The following is a 19,218-nucleotide window of genomic DNA, read 5'->3' on the forward strand; positions in this document are numbered from 1 at the left end:
CAACATAAATGTATCCTCTTAGCGTCCTGGAGATCAGAAGGCTGAAATCAGTGTCACTGGGCTCAAATGAAGGTGTCGGCAGGGCTGTGTTCTTACTAGCGGCTCAAGGTGCAGGACACTGTCTTTTCTAGCTTCTGATGACCGCCTATATCCCATGGCATGCGCCCCTCCCCCCGCCCCTGCCCTATATCTGTAAGGGCATCACTGCCTCCTCATATTGCCTTGTCCTCTTGCATCCAATCTGCCATGGCCTCCATCTTGTAAAGACCCTTGTGATTACATTTAGGGCCCACCCAGAGAATCCAGGATAATCTCTCATCTCAAGGTCCTTAGTCTGGTCACATCTGCAAAGCCCCTTTTTATCACATAAGGGTACAGATGTGCAAATCCTGGGATTAGGAGGTAGATATCTTTGGGGCTGCTCTTTAGCCTTCCACAAAACCCACTTTTAGGAGGGTCAAAAAACTCTGAGCTCCTCACAGGTTCACTCTCCAGTCGGACAGACCAAGCTGGTGGAAAGGTGCTGAGTGAGTGAGTTGTTATTCAGGCTAAGGCTCCAGTCACTATGGCAGTTGAGATTGGGGTCAGCGAGCTGTGAATGACCTCTCATTTGCCCGGTACTCGGGTACCACCCCTTTAACCTCACCCTGTAGGGACTGCACTATAGTGTGTTGATTATCTCCATTTTTTTATTTTAGTTTGTTTTGTTTTATTTTATTTTTTAATTGTTTTAGAGAAGGAGAGAGAGAGAAGACAGAGGATCTGAAGCAGGCTCTCCACTGCGAGCGGAAGTCAGAGGCTTAACCGAATGAGGCACCCAGGTGCCCGATTATCTCCATTTTCAAAGGAGAAACATTTTCCTGATTGTTACCATGAGACATATTACTTGTAGACCAGTGTACCCTCGCTCCCGGCCCTCAGCCCCTCTGGCCTCGACCCCAAGCAGGTGCCGACGTTATGGCCTTGGCACCAGCCATTCCGTGTGCCTGGAGCCCCCTCCCCAAAAAAGTCACCCCGTCCACCCTCACCTCCTAATGTCTCTGCCCAAATGGCAGGAGCCCCCCACCCCCAACCCCAACGTCCCCATTCAAAAGTGAGCCACCGGGTGTTGTATGTAAGTGATGAATCACTGAATTCTACTCCTGAAACCAATATTACACTGTATGTCAACTAACAAAAATTGAAATTAAAAAAAACATGAAAGATAAAAAACCCAACACAAACAAAACAAAAAAATTCACCACTGCAACTGCCACCAAAAGCCCCCCAGCCTCCTTCTGGCTCCATGGGGCACACGACCTACCTCACCATCTGACATTCTGTTCATTTCTTCCTTTTTCCATACTTTCAGTCTCTGCCAACTACACTCAGCTCCGTGAGATCAGGGAATTTTCTCTGTCCCGTTCCCTGATGTGTCCGCAGTGCCTAGGGCAGTGCCTGCCACTGAGCAGGTACTCAGAATATATTTGTTGAATAAGTGAAAGAAAAGCATACAGAGAAAATAAATAGCCCAGCCACAGTCAGAGTCAGTCTGACCCATGACTGTCCCCCGTCACAGGGGACCTTGGCGAGCACATTTTAATAGTCACACTGGGGAAAGCAAGGTGCACATTCCCAAATCCAAGTTCAGATGAAAGCGGCAGAACATGTGGCCCTGGCAGAAGGGAGAAGACCTAAGCAAAATCTGAAATCCTAATTCTAATCTCAGTCCCTTGCTTCTTTGGCTCCATTATTTAACCTGTCTGAGATCCGACATCTTCATCCATGAAATGGGCATGAGGTAGCTTACACTTTCTAGGTGAAGTGACTGCCGTGAGGCTCCAGCAAGGCCAAGTCTGCCATGCACCTGACACCGAGGAAGCTCGCCCCACGTCTGGGCTCTCCTTCTACCTGCTCCCGGACAGTCAAACTGGAAACCAGGCATTTGACATCCAAACAGTCTGGTCTTGTTGGACATCTTGTCTCAGATCTGCAGCCGGATGACCCATCAGTGGTCACAGGTCCCAAGCCACTTCTCAGTATTCACCACTCTTCATCTGGAAAGCCATTGCCAGTTCAAATGCAGCCCTTTGTCACCCATTCAGCAGTGGAACTCATCTGCCATGGAGCCTGGGTTCTGCGACAAGACAAAAGCCACAGAGAGTCAAAGTGGCCCTGGACTCTGGCCACACCGTGTGAGAGTGTGCATCAGGGCCAGCATCTCCTCCAGGCCTGGGAGACCAGTTCATCTGAGCATGTGCTGATGTGGCTGCTCTGTGCCCAGGGGCATGCTCTGTAAGAAACATGGAGCTATAGGTGCCACGGTAGAGTGAGCCACTACCGTGGAGGAGCCTGGGACAAATCAGGGGCCACAAATACACATCTTCATTGAGTGCTGGGCAGGCTGTGGGGACATGGGCCACTTCAGTGCTCCCTCCAAGCTGCCCCGTTGGAGATGACCTTTGAGGAGGAGCAGAAGGAGAATGACCAGCCAAGAGAGGCTGGGGCCAGGCTCTGAGCCGCTTTGGGAGCAGGGGCTGGGGAGAGACACCTGCCAGGGTGAGAGCGGGGGCAGGTCAAAGCTTCTCCTTGCTTTCGTTCAGAAGGGTGAGTCTTTTCCAAAGCCTTTTCAATGTCAGTCATAGATTCCGAGCCACATGTCTGTTCCCCAGGCCTGGCAGTTAGTAGAAACTCTCTTCCAGAATGTGGCAGTCAATAGGTACTCAGTCTCATTTTGGGGTGATGATGGGTCTTTGTCTTTTTCTCAGTCACCACTGCCCTGGGGTGACTGGCTGTCTTACGACTCAATCCCTGTGCTAACCCGAACCGATTCCTTGCAGGACCGTAGAACACAGCACGCTCCTTCTCTCCGTCCTCATGTCCCCACATCAAGTGTGGGGACTCCTCCGCATGAGTCAGATGGCTCCATCACGGCCCAATGCCTGCTGTTGCCTTTCATGACCTCTACCAACCTGCCTCTTCCTTTGCCCAGTCCGCTCATCTTGTCCGGGCTCCAGATGTGTCTGCCCCTTTGCTCATGGTGGGGAGGGCTCTCACCATGCCTTTACCTGCCAGGCTCCCTGTTTCACTGTCCAGGGCTGGGGGGGAATCCTGGAGCCAGGAAGGACTCCAGAAGCCTCTGTGGTTACACTGGGGTCTCCTGTACCTCACATCTGGACGCCGTTGGCAGGCTGATGGCGAGAGACACCCTTTCACGGGGGAGGTCTTATGAGACGGGGGAAGCTGCGTTGTCCTTGGTGTCGGGCCAAGCATGAGGGGCGGGGCACAGGCAGGAGAGATTCGGCAGATCTAGCGACCTTGTGTGGCCTTGCCGCGTTGGTGCACGCTTTGAGAAAATGGCTGTATTTTTATGCTGCACTGAGATAAACGGGTGAGAGCATTCAACCAGTCAGTGGAACTCTGGCTGCCCCAAGTCCTGTCCAGATGTCCCAGACGACAGAGCTGACCACCACGGTGCCCTGGAAACAGTTCCACCCCTTGGCTGAGAAGCTCTGACCCACCGATTTGAGCAGCTCTCTTTCTGTAGGCTGATGCCTTTTGCAGATGGGTGGAGAAAAGAAGAGAAGTGGGCAATGTTCCGGAGTTTATTCAGCCCATGCTTCTCTCCAGAGGAGAAAGAGCTATGTCATTGAATTAATTTCACACCGTCTGTGTAGTGAGTGAGTTGGATCCCTCCTAAACCTGGTCAGGAAAGCTGGGGGCCCCAGTCTTGCTGTCTCCTTACAGAGCAGAGTGCCCAGCAGAGAGCAAGAGGGCTCCATCGTTCCAGCAGCCGATCAAGAATTCAGAGCTTCACTGACGACTCCGGCACCCCTGAGGCCCCTCTCACAGCAGGAAAATGCATTCGATTACTCTGCTCTTCCACTTTGAAATGATACAGAATCTGAACATGGTGGGTCCCATTGCACAGGGGCTCTTTCTGGCCTTCTGTCGGACTTGGGGTTTAGGGACCTTGAGCAGAGAGGGAAGGCACGTAGGAAGGACTATGCTTAGAACAAATGGAGGATTCACGTGTATTCTTCCAGCAAACACCTGTCCTGTCTCCAGCTGGGGCCACTCTCTGTGAGAGGGCTGACTGTAGACATGTGTAAGGCACAGTGCAAGCCTTCAGAGTGCCAGAGACGTGTGAACAGACCAAAGGACCTCTGGTGGGAAGAACAGTGATAGGGAGTTCCAGGAAGCCTGAGGCACCGATGGGTCCCGTCAGTTCCTCTGTTTATGCAGCAATTTAGAGACTATAATTCCCAGCATCAGCGACTTGGAGAGCAGAGCACAACGGACTGGCCTGTTTCATCACCATGGTAGATGTGGCCACATGGGGGCAGCATGCCCTGGGTCTCCTTTCTGTACTAGAACTTCCTGTATCTTTGTACAAACTTGGGTGAGCATGGCAATCCCCCGCAGGCTTGTTGGATGCAGGCTGCCAGATCCAGCCCCCAGAATCTCTGATTCAGTAGGCCTGGGGTAGGGCGGGAGAAATTGCATTTCCGACCAGTTTCCAGGTGCTGCTGGTACTGCTGGTCCAAGACGTACACTTTAGAGCCACTGTGTTAGACTAAATGAGGATGTACAGCCATCTTCCCACCTTGAGAGGACCATGCCTCCTGAGGCACCTGGGTGGCTCCGTCGGTTAAACCTCTGACTTCGGTCCAGGTCACGATCTCACAGTTTGTGAGTTCCAGCCCCACATCGGGATCCGCACCGGCAGTGCAGAGCCTGCTTTGGATTCTCTCTCTTCCCCTCTCTCTGTCTGTCTGTCTCTCTCAAAATAAATAAATAAACTTAGAGGGAGAGAACCATGCTTTCTGAGCAAGAGTAATCTGCATCCACAAATCCACAAAGTGGCACCTGAGGAATGGCCCCAGGAACTGCATCAGGTAGAACTGCAGGTGGACATACCCACAGGTCCTGATGTTCAGCAAAATTCCCACAGCCAACCGGGCATTGAGGGGCCAAGACATCCCACGCATTTCCTCATTCACTTAGAGGTCAACAGAAACACCAGCCACTGTAACATTGGGTTAATTACAATGCAGCATGCCTCAGGATAAAGATGGAGGGGAGGTGCATGCTTCTGAAAAGTGCATCGGAGAAGAATTATAGAAGATGCTTGTTTGATGTTCTTTAATATTTCAGTCTTTAAAAGCAATGCAAGAGATGTTGGATCAATTTTTTTAAAGCAACAATAACAATCTGGGCACAAAGGGAATGAACGAAAATAATGAGAATGGAAAGAATCAAATGTCAGTGTGGAATTAACACCTTCACCGGAGGTAATAGGAGCAGAATTAACAATGGGGGGAAAGCAGGGATGTGAAATACAAAGCGAAGAGATAAAACTGATCAGAGAAGAGGCGAAAAATGTGGAAACAATGGGGAGAGATTGTAGAATAATTTGTGTTCCAGAGGAAGGGACCTATTCATAGAAAAGAAGAAAGATACTAATCAAAATGGTTGTCAGGAAACAGCAGGAGGCAGAAATTGACATTTGTGTGAATATGAAACTCCCCCTCACAAAACCGCAGCCCAGATCAATGCAAAGCATGTAACTTAGGGCATCTGGCTGGCTCATTTGGTGGAGTATGAAACTCTTGATCTTGGGGGTGAGTTTGAGCCCCACGTTGGGAGTAGAGATTACCTAAAAATAAAATCTTAGGGGCACCTGGGTGACTTAGTTGGGTGTCAGATTCTTGATTTCACACTTGATCTTAGCCAAAAGGCGGAGAAGCGATTCAGATTCTTACTTTCAGCTCAGCTCATAATCCCAGGGTTGTGGGATCGAGCCCCGTGTTGGGCTGAGCATGGAGCCTGCCTGAGATTCTCTCTCTCTCTCAAAAAAAAATAATTAAAAAGTAAAATCTTAGTGGGAATGAGCACTGGGTGTTATATGGAAACCAATTTGACAATAATTATTTGTAAAAAAAATTAATAAATAAATAAAATCTTAAAAGTAAAGATAAATAAAAAAAACACAGCATGGAAAACATTTTTAAAATTTCATAATGCAATATTCCTACTCGAGAGTCCAGGAAGAAGAAAGAAATGATCATCCAAGTAAAAACTTTGGCTACCATCTGACCTCTTTGCTCCTCCCCCACATTAAACAGCAGAAGGTCAGGAGAAGTTTCAAGGGCACTTTGAGGAGATTCATGTGATTCTAGAATTTTATACCAAGCTGGGTTTTCTATCATAGGAGGTGGTGGGAGCAAAGTATTATCAGATTATAAGAACTCAGAAAAGGTAGTGTTCACAAATGCTTCATTATCAAGCTATTTTCAAAAGTTCTCTTAGCAGATATTTAGATAAAAATCAGGGACTCAGGGTTGGGACAGTCCATAGAAAAATGGAAATGAGCATTCAAATCAATTAAATACAACAAGGTAGCAGAAGCTGTTATAAATTTTCTTGTAAAATTAAATGCAAAAACCAAATACTATTCTAGAAAAATGCACATGGTAGGAAATGTGTCATAGTAAATTTCCAATTAAACTAAGCAAGGCTGTAAAGTGTTGGAGAAGAGGTCAGAAATAAAGGTATTATAAACTTTCTTATCATATGCAAGCAAAGATGAGAAAAGGCAATTTAATTTCTTGAATTAGATAACATAAGAAATTATGGCTTAAGCAATGCATTTGATAAATAGAAAGATATCCACTGGTATAATCAAAACAGAACAACTATAGGTTGGGGCTTTTATTTCATTTTGTTATGTTTTGCAAAAGACAAAAAGCAAGGAAGCCATAGACAAAGCTTAAGTCTAGAATCCAGAAGATGAGATAAAAGTCCAGCCAAACATGTTTATACAATATAAAAATGGAATTAGTCTCCACCATTGGAAGGCAAAGAATCTCAGGTTAGATTCTTTTTTAGTGTTTGTTTATTTTTGAAGGAGAGAATGACAGAGTATGAGCAGGGAAGGGGCAGAGAGAGAGGGAGACACAGAATCTGAAGCAGGTTTCAGGCTCTGAGCTGTCAGCACAAAGCTCGACGCGGGGCTTGAACTCTCAATCTGTGAGATCATGACCTGAGCTGACGTCAGAGGCTTAACCAACTGAGCCACCCAGGCACACCAGGTTTTTAAAAAAAAATCCAATTCTAGGAGGTACCTGGCTGGCTGGCTCAGCCAGTATAGCATACAACTCTTAATCTCAGGGTGGTGAGTTTGAGGTTCAAGTCCCATGTTGGGCATAGAGATTACTTAAATAATAAAAATTTTAAACAAAACTAAAAGTTAAAAAAATAAAAATACAACTCTATTGTCTTTATAATACACATACATTCTTTTTATAAGACACATACCATTTTAAAGAGATATGTATTTAAAACAACACAGAAAGTTTAAGAACCAAAAATGAGTGGTGTCTGCGTGGCTCAGTTGCTTAAGCATGGGACTCTTGAGTTCAGCTCAGGTCATGATCTCATGGTTCATGAGATCAAGACCTGCATCGGGCTCTGTGCTGAGAGCATGGGGCCTTTCTGGGATTGTCCCTCTCCCTCCCTCTCCCTCTCTCTCCATCTCCCCCACTCATGAACTCTCTCTCTTAAAATAAATTAAAAAAAATTTTTTTAAAAGAACCAAAAAGGAGAAAAAGATTTAGCAGAAAATCGATTCTAAAAGAAAACAGATATAGCCATATTAGTGTAAAAACTTTTTGTTTTTTCAAGTAGAAGGCACTTAAAATTTTTTAACATTATTTTTGGATTCCATATTGCCTGATAAACTTAGTATCATTTGACAGCACAGGTGATTTGAAAAATAATTTGATATATCTTGAAACTTTAGGCTCCTAAGCCTTGGTTTTGGTTTTGGTTTTAAATTTTTGTTTATTTAATTCCAATATAATTAACATGCAGTGCTATATTCATTGCAGGTGTACAATATAGTGATTCAATAGTTCTATTCATGACTCAGTGCATGTCATGACAAACACTCTTTAATCCCCTTTACCTGTTTTACCCATCTTCCCACCCACCTCTCCTCTGGCAGCCATCAGTTTGTTCTCTCTATATTTGAGTCGGGAGTGGGGGTGGGTTTCACTGGTCTCTTTTTGGCACTTGAATTTTTTTTTTTTAATGACTGATTGTGTATATTGTTAAGAGGTGTACTATAGACCTGTACCCAATTCCAGAGTGTGGGTTTTTCCCTCACAATACCAAGCAATTCTCCAACCCCAGCTGGGTGTCCTGTAATTCAATTCAGTTCCAACTTTATCTACCTGCGGTCAGTATCAGATTCCAGAAGTTTAGGGCTCAATCCCACAAGACTGCCCTCCACTTCAGTTGCCAATTACAAGTCCAGACTGGCGAGCTATATAGAACCCAACCCTTCTGGGTTCTGTGAATTCGCTAGAGCAGCTCACAGAACTCAGAAAACGAGTCTCCTCACTAGACTACTGGTTTATTGCAAAGGATATTGAAGGATACAAATTGGGGCTCCTGGGTGGCTCAGTGGGCTGAGCTCCAACTTCGGCTCAGGTCATGATCTCGCAGTTCGTGGGTTTGAGTCCCACATCGGGCTCTGTGCTGACAGCTCAGAGCCTGGAGCCTGCTTCGAATTCTGTGTCTCAATCTCTCTCTCCCCCAGCCCTGCTTGCGCTCTGTCTCTATCTCTCAAAAATAAATAAACGTTAAAAAAAATTTTTTTTTAAAGAAGAATACAAAGCAATGGCCAGATGAAGAGATACACAGGGTGTGATCCCAATCAAAGGAGTGTCTGTCATCATGGAGTTTGGAACACGGAATTGTCATGACTCACTGACCTAGAAGCTCTCTAATTCCTCTCCTTTTGGGTCGTTATAGAGGCTTCGTAACCTAGGCCAAATTGATTAAAACGTTGGCCATTGGTGACTGAGTCAACCTCCAGCCCCTCTCCTCCCTGGAAATCAGGAGGTGGTACTGAAAGTTTCAAACTCTCTGTACATGATTGGTTTCCCTGGCCACCACCTCTCCTGTCTTACAGGGACTTCCAAAAGTCACCTCACTAACATAAACCCATTTGCGGTCAAAAGGGGCTTGTAAATAACAAGACACCCATTTATGGCTGAAGTGATTGCAGGCACTGAGGACCTGAGACCAAATATTTTAACAAAAGATGCTTCCATTGCTCTTACCACTTTGGAGATCCCAAGGGCTCGGGGCTCTGTGAGGCAGGAACCAGGAACAAAAAAATGGAAGACCAAAATATACATTTATTATAAATCATAGTATCACCTATACCCTGCCCATTCTGTAATGGATGGAAGCTATAACCTGTTTATCTTGACGTCCTTCTAGTGCCTTTCCTGGGCTTTTTCATACTCCATACCCTCTTCCTGGGTCTTGACACCCTTTCTGATGACTTTTATTATCATCTGTATGCAAATGACTTTCAAAGCTGTATCGTGAGCCCATATCTAGATATCCCCCAGGCCATTCCGTTGGGCTGTCCCTCAGGAACCTCTGGTGCACACATCCAGAATTCACCTGGTCACCTCTCTCTCTAGGGTCGTTCTTCCTGTGTCCCCATCCAGCTGAACATAAAGCACGGGCGTCATCCTGATTGGCTCCTTCTCCTTCACGCTCCACACACAATGAATCATTGAGTCCTGCCAATCATGGCAGGTTCACTCTTACACAGCTCTCTTACATGGTTCGCGATTCTGTGTCACCATGGCCACTGTTCAAGAGTGATGGAAGAAGACAGTCCGGTGATAAAGGCAAACTTTGACACTTCATGAAGCAGACAGTTCGCATTTGGAGAACTGCGAAACGGGGCAGAAGGCGGGAAGCTTTTACAGGGTAAAGAATGAAGAATAAGGATGAGGAAAAGAGAAAATAGCTGATTGGCTGGGGACACAGGGTCCTCCTTGTCTGGGGGGAGGAGGCCCAGCGCTGGCTTGGTGTTTGGGAACTGGCTGGCCGAGCGTGCTGCGCCTCTGGTCGAGAAGAATGTTTACAAGGACACAGAAGTTATCTAAGGTTTGGTTTGCTGATGCGGCGCCTCGGGCAGGAACGGCTCCCTCCGGGACCCAGAAAAACCAGGTTTTCGGAACCTGTTGCTTTAATAGTCTCCTGGCTGTTCCTCTTGCCCTTGTGCGCAGAGGGGAAGTTTTCTCAAGCCCAAACCTGATGAAGTAATTTCTCCAGTGAAAATCTTTTAATGGCGCCCCGTTGTACCCAAAAGATAAAAGCAAAGCTCCGTTCCTTAACAAATTAAGCCTAGAATTACCATATGACTCGGCACTTCCACTTCTGGGTGACATGTAGCCAGGAAAACTGAGAGCAGGGACAGGATCAGATATTAGCAGGCCCACACTCTTAGCGGCATTATGCGCTGGAGGCCACAAGGCGGAAGCAACGTGGATGAACTCAAGTGAAATTAGGTACCACAAAAGCACAACACTCTATGACTCTACTTCTGTGGGGTACTAGACTCCTGTTAGACTTTCTTTTTTCTTTTCTTTTCTTTTTTTTTTTCTGAGAGGGAGAGAGAGCGCAAGCAGGGGAGGGGCAGAGGGTGGGAGAGAGAGAATCTTAAGCAGGCTCCACACTCAGCACAGAGCCCAACATGGGGCTTGATCCCATGACCCTGAGATCATGACCTGAGCCAAAAATCAAGAGTTGGACGCTCAACCAACTGAGCCACCGGTGTGCCCTGTATGTTACACTTTCTACAGAAAGTAGGATGGTGGGTTCCACGGGCTGGGAGAGCAGAGGGGGGCAATGGGGAGATAGTGTTTAATAGATATGGGGTTTCAGCTTAGGAACATGAGAAAAGTTTTGGAGATGGATGGTGGTAATAGTTACACACGATGTGAATGTACTTCATGTCACAATTGTATACTTAAAAATGGATGAAATGGTAAATTTATGCTAGGTATATTTTACTACAATAAAAAAAAGTAAAAACAAACAAAAACCAACCAAGGCCCTCACCAGAGGACACAAGACCTTTACTGATTAGCTCCCTGCTCCACAGTTCTCCCCTCACCACTCCCCCCACCCCCAATCTACTGCACCCAGACCTCAGAAGAACTCAGTCTATGGCCATTCAAGGAATATGTCAGCTTTCACACGCTAGGTCTTGGTAGAGCCGTGATGTGTGGCTGCCATGGCTTCCCTTTGCCTTTCTCCCATACTCACTCACCTGGCAAATGTTTGTAGGTCTCAGGTTGCAGACCTGTCATCCAGAAAGCCCTCTAAAACCTGCTACCTTTCCCATGGGTTACCAAGCCATCCTGTGCTTCCCCTGTCTTGGCTAATAACACACGAACTTAAAATTACTTATTGGCTTGTCTTTTGAGAGCAAGATTCATGTCTTGCTCACCTTTGCCTCTCCATCAGTGTCTGGCATGGAGTCAGCCTCAATAACTATTTGTTGGATTAGGAAATCAATCTTTCTGCACTAAGGAATAGCCTCATTTAAGAAACATTACGACTGTAAGATACAGTTCTCTTCACAGACTTTAATGTGTTACTTATGGTCTTTGACCAAATCAAGTAGTCCCCAGAAAATAAGGTGATAGAAGATAGCAGATTATAATTGTAAGGCTACATAATGTAATTAATGAAGATAAGTATGTTTGTGCAACTGACCCTGCAGAGATATCATAATAGAAAACTCCTTATGTTCCTGAAAAATAACAGATGTACAGGCTGCATTCTTTAACCATGATCCAGTAAAACCAGAATAAAACAACAAAAACCAAACCTAGGAGAAAGAAAAACAACTAGGATTATAAGTAAACAATGGGATATAAGGAGTACAGAGAAGGGCACCTGGCTCAGTCGGTTAAGCATCCAACTTCAGCTCGGGTCATGATTTCACAGTTCTGAGTTCAAGCCCCACATTGGGCTCTGTGCTGATAGCTCAGAGCCTGGAGCCTGCTTCAGATTCTGTGTCTCCCTCGCTCTCTGCCCCTCCCCCACTTGTGCTCTGTTCCTCTGTCTCTCAAAAATAAATAAATGTTAAAAAAAAAAAAAAAGAAATATTGAGAGAAACTTGAAACTGCGGGACTCTTGAGGGTAGTTGCATGCTGATCTTTTGGCTGGTTTTCTGAAAAACAAAACAAAACAAAACACATAGTTCCAAAATGGACTCAAGAAAAATTAGAAAGTTCAAGGACTGATAATCGTGAAAGGAATACTTGTTGGCATCATGTTTGATAGTGATGTCTTCCAAACTTGTAAAAGAGATCTATTCTGACAATATAGGAAACTTGGAATCCTGCTTAATTAGTTTTGTTTAAATATTAGTATCCTATGATTAAAAGATGACCCAGAGAGCTGAATAAAAGGAAAATAGAGATTTCTGGAACTTGCCTTCACTTTGTCAGACTCTGGCTGGTTCTTCTCACCTAATTTCTGATTTTCAGCAAATTCTCAGCTGGTTGGGGTTTCCCTGGGTCCTCCAGCACTTCCACTGGTCTTCCAGGAAATGCTTACTCTTTGATTTTGTCACTCTTAGTCTGTGATCGTGGCACGGTGGATGGCGTATCCAAATTTTCTCCTCTGTGATGTCCATCATCCTCATCATGCATCTTAGCAGCCTTCCCGCGGCACCCAGGCTAGCAACTACGTGCTCCCCTATCAGATCCAAAGGACACTTAGACCACAAGTCAACCCTAGGTGTGTCTCATAATTCACTCCAGACTCACTAAACAGTAATGCATAAAACAAATCCACTCTACACACCCACTTCAATTGTTCTTACTTACATGAATGGCTTTGAACTTGAGTCATTTAGATTTCTGGCAAATTTCAGTAACCTCCTTTCATTTGTTAGAAGAAATGCAAGGTAAGGATTGCTTTTCAAAGAAAGCTGGGAAAGAAAAAGGCCTAGAACTTTCGTTCACTCTGATTCAGATTAACTTAAAACATTTCTGTATTCATTCTTGGCTGAGATGTACGCAGGGACCCCAAAGTCTTAGTGGCCAACATAAGAGTTTATTTCTCTTGAATCACATGCTCTTTGTGAGTTAGCTCCACGTGGTATTCATTCCAGGAGCCAGGGTGCAGGAACAGCCCCTATTTGGTAAAAGTGTTTTTGTAACAGAAGGGATAAAGAAATTCCAGAACACAAGATGGCTTTGAGATTTCTCCTTGGACATCCATCACTTTCATATATGACTTTCACAGGCACGTTTGTAGCCCAAACCTGACATTGATGGGCCAATGGGAGAGGAGATACAATCCTCTCATAGGGAGGGAAAAGAAATCATTAGAAATGATAAAACCTGTTACACCCTTGCTCACACATATTCATTTACCTCCCTTTCACCACAAAATAGACTTGTCCCTACCCAAGAGAAACACTCAAAAATCCCATCTAATTACACTACAAGATCTAGGGGCCCCCCGGGTGGCTCAGTTGGTTAAGCGTTTGACTCTGGATTTCAGATCAAGTCACAATCTCACAGTTTGTGGGATCGAGCCCCACATCAATCTCTGTGCTGACAGTGCAGAGTCTGCTTGAGATTCTCTCTCCCTCTGTCTCTGCCCATCTCTCTTTCTCTCTCAATAAATAAACAAACAAAAAGACTCAAGATCTAGACCTTCATAATATACATTAAATCTGGGTATGGCTCCTCCCGATCTGGAGACATATGGGTTAAGAAAAAAAACAAATCCCCCTTCACCACCCCCCAACACACTCAACACAGAAGGGTGGAACAGACTCAGGTTAACCACTCAGAACAATCCCATCCAGAAAGAAAAAAAATGGTAGACACATAACACTCAAAAGCTTAGAGTAAATCTAAAATCTTGCTGAACAGACTTTGGGGTGAGGAATATTCCTTGATTAGATCCTACCTCTGCTTCCTGGAACCTGCTCTTGATTTCACTGAATGATTTCAAGAATGATTCCCAGCTTCACAATCTCGGAGACCTTCTGCCCCTTTCCACTAGTCTCCTTCCCTCCTGATGAGGGCATTGCAAACACCTTGCTTCCAGCCTGTGTCGCTTATTCTTCTAATGGCTTGTGCCCATAAAAGGTTGGGAGCCCAAAGGCCATTTTATGTTTTGAATAGTCACAGAGTCTCTTAATCCCATGCTGTTGGCTCTTGCCCAATATAGCTGTCTCAAAAAATCTTTTTACAAAACATCTACTTGATTTCAATTGTATTTTGCTAATAGCCACATCCACAATTATTTTGAGACATAACTCTCTCTAAACTTAATAACTACTTTCCTTGGAGAGTCACTTAGCGTTTTCAGAGGTTTTAATAAGGACCACTTGGATTTGCTTTGTCATTTATAACGTTTCTCAATTTTATCTCTTCCTGGTTGAAGACAGAAAACAATCGCTTCTTTCCGTTCTGCAAGATCCGGAATTTCTGAGTGGTCTCTATTCCTGGCTTCTAAACCAACCAAATCTTTCCTGAGCTCAGCTCTCTCTCTCTCTTTTTTTTTTTCCTTTTTAAAAAAATTAAGATAGGGGCCCCTGGGTGGCTTAGTCGGTTAAGCATCCAACTTAGCCTCAGTTCATGATCTCACGGTTCATGGGTTCAAGCCCCGCATCCGGCTCTGTGCTGACAGCTAGCTCAGAACCTGGAGCCTGTCTTCAGATTCTGTATCTCCCTCTCTCTCTCTGACCCTCCCCCTGCTCACACTGTCTCTCTCTCTCTCTCTCTCTCAAAAATAAATAAAACATTAAAAAATTTTTAATTAAAAATTAAAATATAATTAACATAAAACATTACATTAGCTTCATATATATATGACAATGATTGGATATTTGTATATATTGCAAAATGATCACCACGATAAATTTTTTTAAGTTTATTTATTTATTTTGAGAGAGAACAATTATGAGCAGAGGAGGGGCAGAGAGAGAGGGAGAGAGAGAGAACGATTATGAGCAGGGGAGGGACAGAAAGAGACAGAGAGAGAGAGAGAGAGAGAGAGAGAGAGAATCCCAGGCAGGCTCCACACTGTCAGCACAGAGCCTGATACCTAGTTCAAACTCAAACCACGACATCATGACCAGAGCCAAAATCAAGAACCAGACACTTAACTGACTGAGCCACCCAGGCCTCCCCACAATAAATTTAAGTGACATCCCTCCTCACACATAATTACACACTCTTTCCATTGTAATGAGAACTTTTGAGATCTACTCTCTTAGTTTCAAATATGCAGTAAGTGTTATTAACTATAGTTACCATGCTGTATGTTAGAGCCACAGAATTTATTTAGTTTATAACTGAATGTGTGTACCTTTTGACCCCCTCCATCCATTCACCTACCCAATCTGTCAACCAGCAATGTGTTCTCTGTATCTATGAGTTCAGGGTTTTTACATTTGTTTGGTTGTTTTTTTAAGATTCCATATATAAGTGAAATTACATTTGTCTTCTTTCTGACTTATTTCACTCTGAGCTCACCTCTTTCTTTTTTTAAGATTTTTTAATTTAAATTCAAGTTAGTTAATATATAGTGTAATAATGATTTCATGAATAGAATTTAGTGATTCATCACTTACATGTAACACCCGTGCTCGTCCCTCCTTGATGCCCATCACCCATTTAGCCCATGCCCCCCAATCCAACACCCCACCAGCAACCCTCAGTTTATTCTCTGTATTTAAGAGTCTCTTACGGTTTGTCTCACTCTGTTTCTATCTTATTTTTCCTTCCCTTCCCCTATGCTGACTTATTTTGCTTAACATAACACACTCTATTTCCATCCACATGGTTGCAAATGATAAGATTTCATTCTTTTTGCTTGCTGATCTTTTTGACTCCATTGTCTGTCTACCACGTCTTCTTTATCCATTCATCAGTTGATGGACATTTGGGCTCTTTCCATACTTTGGCTCTTGTCGATAGCTCTGCTATAAACATGGGGGTGCATGTGCCCCTTTGAAACAGCACACCCGTATCCCCTGGATAAATAAATATCTAGTAGTGCAATTGCTGGGTCGTAGGGCAGTTCTATTCTTAATATTCTGAGGAGCCTCCCTACTGTTTTCCAGAGTGGCTGCACCAGTCTGCATTCCCACCAGCAGTGCGGAAGAGATCCTCTTTCTCTGCATCCTCGCCAACATCTGTTGTTGCCTAAGTTGCTAACTTTAGGAGCCCATCTCTTTCCTGTTTCGCCCTGTCAGATACCACCAGTTGCAACCATGCTGTTCCCCAGACTGACTACCTAAAGCCAAAAACTCATTCAACATTTTTCTCTCCTTCAAGTCGTCGCAGACAATGACGCGACCAAATGTCACGCTTCTGCATAATATTCATGGGTCTTGATCTTTCCAGCCTCCAATCACATTTTTCCCATTTCACACCACCTGGCCCTGGAATATCATATTTTAGGATGTTTGTTATGGTAGCCTCTCACTTCTGTGTGGTACTGTATTTTTTGTAATTGCTAATATAAATTTTTGTATTATTTTTAATATATTTTCTGTTACTTGTATAATGTTTGTATTATTGACTTAAACCAAGTTAGCCTGAAATCCCTACGGCTGACAACCACCAACGGCATTTCGCACACACGTTATTTTTCCTTTATGGGGCATCTGCAGGTCTCCTCCACCTTATCCTTGTTCTGGGGCCCAGAAAGAAGGAACAGCCCCCACATGGGGCATGCCATTCTCATGGCAGAGGGGAAAGAGCACATGATTGGGCCCTTAGAGCTTTTAATTGGATGCGGCATTTGTGACTTCTGCTCATGTGCCATTGGCCAAGAAAGTAATAGGACCGTACCTGCTAGTGATATAAGCCTCTCACTACGACAGGAAGAACACACGGGAAGGGTGCCACACCTCCTTTTAGCTTCTCTTCCTCAAAAACATGGCTTTGAACTTGCATTTTATCTTGTTAGCCCAGGAAACATAGTTAAAGCAAGACAGGAAGGGCTGGCTTCTTGGGAGATACAGAATATCTTTAGAGATGTGTGCATTGTCTGAGGTGTGACACCACTCCCAAGTACATGAGGTGTGCACGGTGTGTGGAGGTGACGGCAGATGGCCGAGTGAGTAGGAAGCCAAGCTAGTGGATGGCTTTTTTTTTTTATTCTCCAGGAGCCTCAACTGAGGGTGATACATGCACTCACTGTATTCCTAGTTAAGTCCCTGCAAGTTCATGAGTATGCTTGGAGCAGAACACGATGGAAAAATTGCTCATCTGATATTCTGGAAAGCGGAGCAAAGCTTCCATCCAGGAGCTTCGGGCTGCTGGGGCTTGCCAGGCACGCCCCGGCCTGAGTTCTCAGCCCCGTGTCCCCAAGACCTGCTCACCCGTCTTTATCCCCACAGTTCGACATGCAGAGGATAACCCTGGAGGAGCTGAAGCACATCCTCTACCACGCCTTCCGGGACCACTTGACAATGAAGGACATTGAGAACATCATCATCAACGAGGAGGAGAGCCTGCAGGAGACCTCAGAGAACTGCCAGACAGAGTTTGAAGGAGGTAGGTGCCCCCGATTCTGCTTCCTACCTGGTCTGGGGCCGGTCAACGCCCTCACGTCCTCGCTATGAAAAACGCGTTTACAGTCGGGGCCGGAGGGTCCCGTCCTAAAGCCAAGAATCCAGAACTGAGGTTACAAGGCCCTTTCTGCCAAGATGCAATAGGTTCTTTTTTTTTCTTCTATTCTTTCCCCAAACCCTGCATTTTTGCAGGACCTGTAGTGACCCCGTCTTTCCTCCAGTGGTTCTCTCGGGTCTGTGATTAGACATGCAGCTTTGTGGGGAGCCACATGGAGTGGTACAAACAGCCTGTTTAGGCTGACGGCCAACTTGGGTCAAGTCCAGTGCCTAATTGCGTGACCTTGGCCACCAGGTGTGCCTTCTCTGAGGGCGTACCCTGATCTATAAGCATCAGGGTAATTATACCTACTTCCTAGGAAACGATCACCTCTGTGCTCTGCTCCCTGGAGGCACTGGTCACAAAGAGCCCCATTCATGAAAATACTTTCATGAATTTAACCATGTACTTAACAGGTAAGAAATCAGCTTTTCCTGGGGCCAAAATATAGACCCATGAGAGGCCAGTTTTTTTGGGCTCATGAAAGAAAACGTAGGAAAAGATAAACAGCCTACCTGATCCTCTAAACAGTACAAAGTTCCAGGGACGCCAAATAATTTAATCCCTCTTTCCGACTTTGAAAATCAAAACTGCTTTCACAACCCTGATGAATAGAAGAAAACAGTTTTTTAATTACATTAAAACAGGACATCAGGCCCAGCCATCTTTAACGTGTTCAGGGCTGGGATTTCTTAAAGAGGTCTAGCCACTCTTTTCTCTTCTTTTTTCTGAACCCTTACACAAATCCAGGCACGCAACCAGTAAGCTGTCACGTGGCCACCAGGATGGCATTCGGCAGCCTGGTCTGGAGCCGCCATGTTAGAGCTTGCCAAGTGGGGAGTCTACGCAGAACGGAGTTAGTCCCGGGGGCTAGTGTGGTTCATTTGGACCCGAGCCCCCAGGTGTCCTGTCCGGGCCACATCGCCACACCGTGTGCAGGATTAAAGGCCATAACAAGAGGAAACAGGAGGAAATGTTTACACTCCGAAGTGATAAGTGCAATTAATTCCAGCCAGGGAGATGGGGAGTGCTAGGCAAGGATTGGGGTACGTTAGAGAGCAATGCCCCCTTCTATAGGCATTCAAAATTCTTCAAACATGCTGTGTATGGCAAACAAAACCCAGTTGTGGTCCAGAAGCTTCCCTGGTCAGCCTGCATGTGACACGAGGCCTGGAGCATCAGTGGCTATATTTGGAGTTGGAGCCACGCAAGACCGCAGGAGAAGAGGATGGTCACGGCCACAGCCATGTGCAGCAGGACAGGCAGGGGGATTGGGAGAGTGAGTAGGGGTGAGGCAGGCAGCGATGGGCTCCTCGATCCATCGCAATCCAACCCTTTCTGCCCTGATGACAGGCTGTGTGTTCAAACAATGGAGACATTTGGGGCTCCAGCCCCCCAACTGACAGCAAATGCTCTGGAGACAGGTGGGAAGAGTATTTCTGGGCATCTTGTTTTCCGCAAGAGCCTTTGTTGGTGGATCAGTGTTTTGTTCAGAGAAATGTCACAAGTCTTAGTAATTTGGGAAAGGTCACACTGCACTGGGAAGTAATCTGAACCCTAGGCAATGTCTTTTTATTATTCAAAAGCTCACATATTAATAAACTGAGGGAGAAAGGGGTTTCCAAATAGAAGTCTTACTGAGTCTGCTTCAGTTGATTCGAACATACAACATTGGCAACAGCTACCAACTGTGAGGTAATTGATAAGT

At 45.2% G+C, this 19,218-nt stretch overlaps 1 protein-coding gene across 1 annotated transcript in view; it reads left to right on the plus strand.

Moving 5' to 3' along the window:
• Window positions 1–19,218, plus strand: part of CALN1 (calneuron 1) — a 483,031-nt gene that overhangs the window by 451,875 nt on the left and 11,938 nt on the right. The window contains exon 5 of the mRNA XM_039238081.1: window positions 17,240–17,396. Coding sequence (XP_039094012.1) covers window positions 17,240–17,396 — 157 coding nt within the window. The remainder of the gene's footprint in view (window positions 1–17,239; window positions 17,397–19,218) is intronic.

This window comes from Hyaena hyaena, unplaced genomic scaffold (genome assembly GCF_003009895.1).
Source record: "Hyaena hyaena isolate Hyena2069 unplaced genomic scaffold, ASM300989v1 scaffold_135, whole genome shotgun sequence".
Taxonomy (NCBI): domain Eukaryota; kingdom Metazoa; phylum Chordata; class Mammalia; order Carnivora; family Hyaenidae; genus Hyaena; species Hyaena hyaena.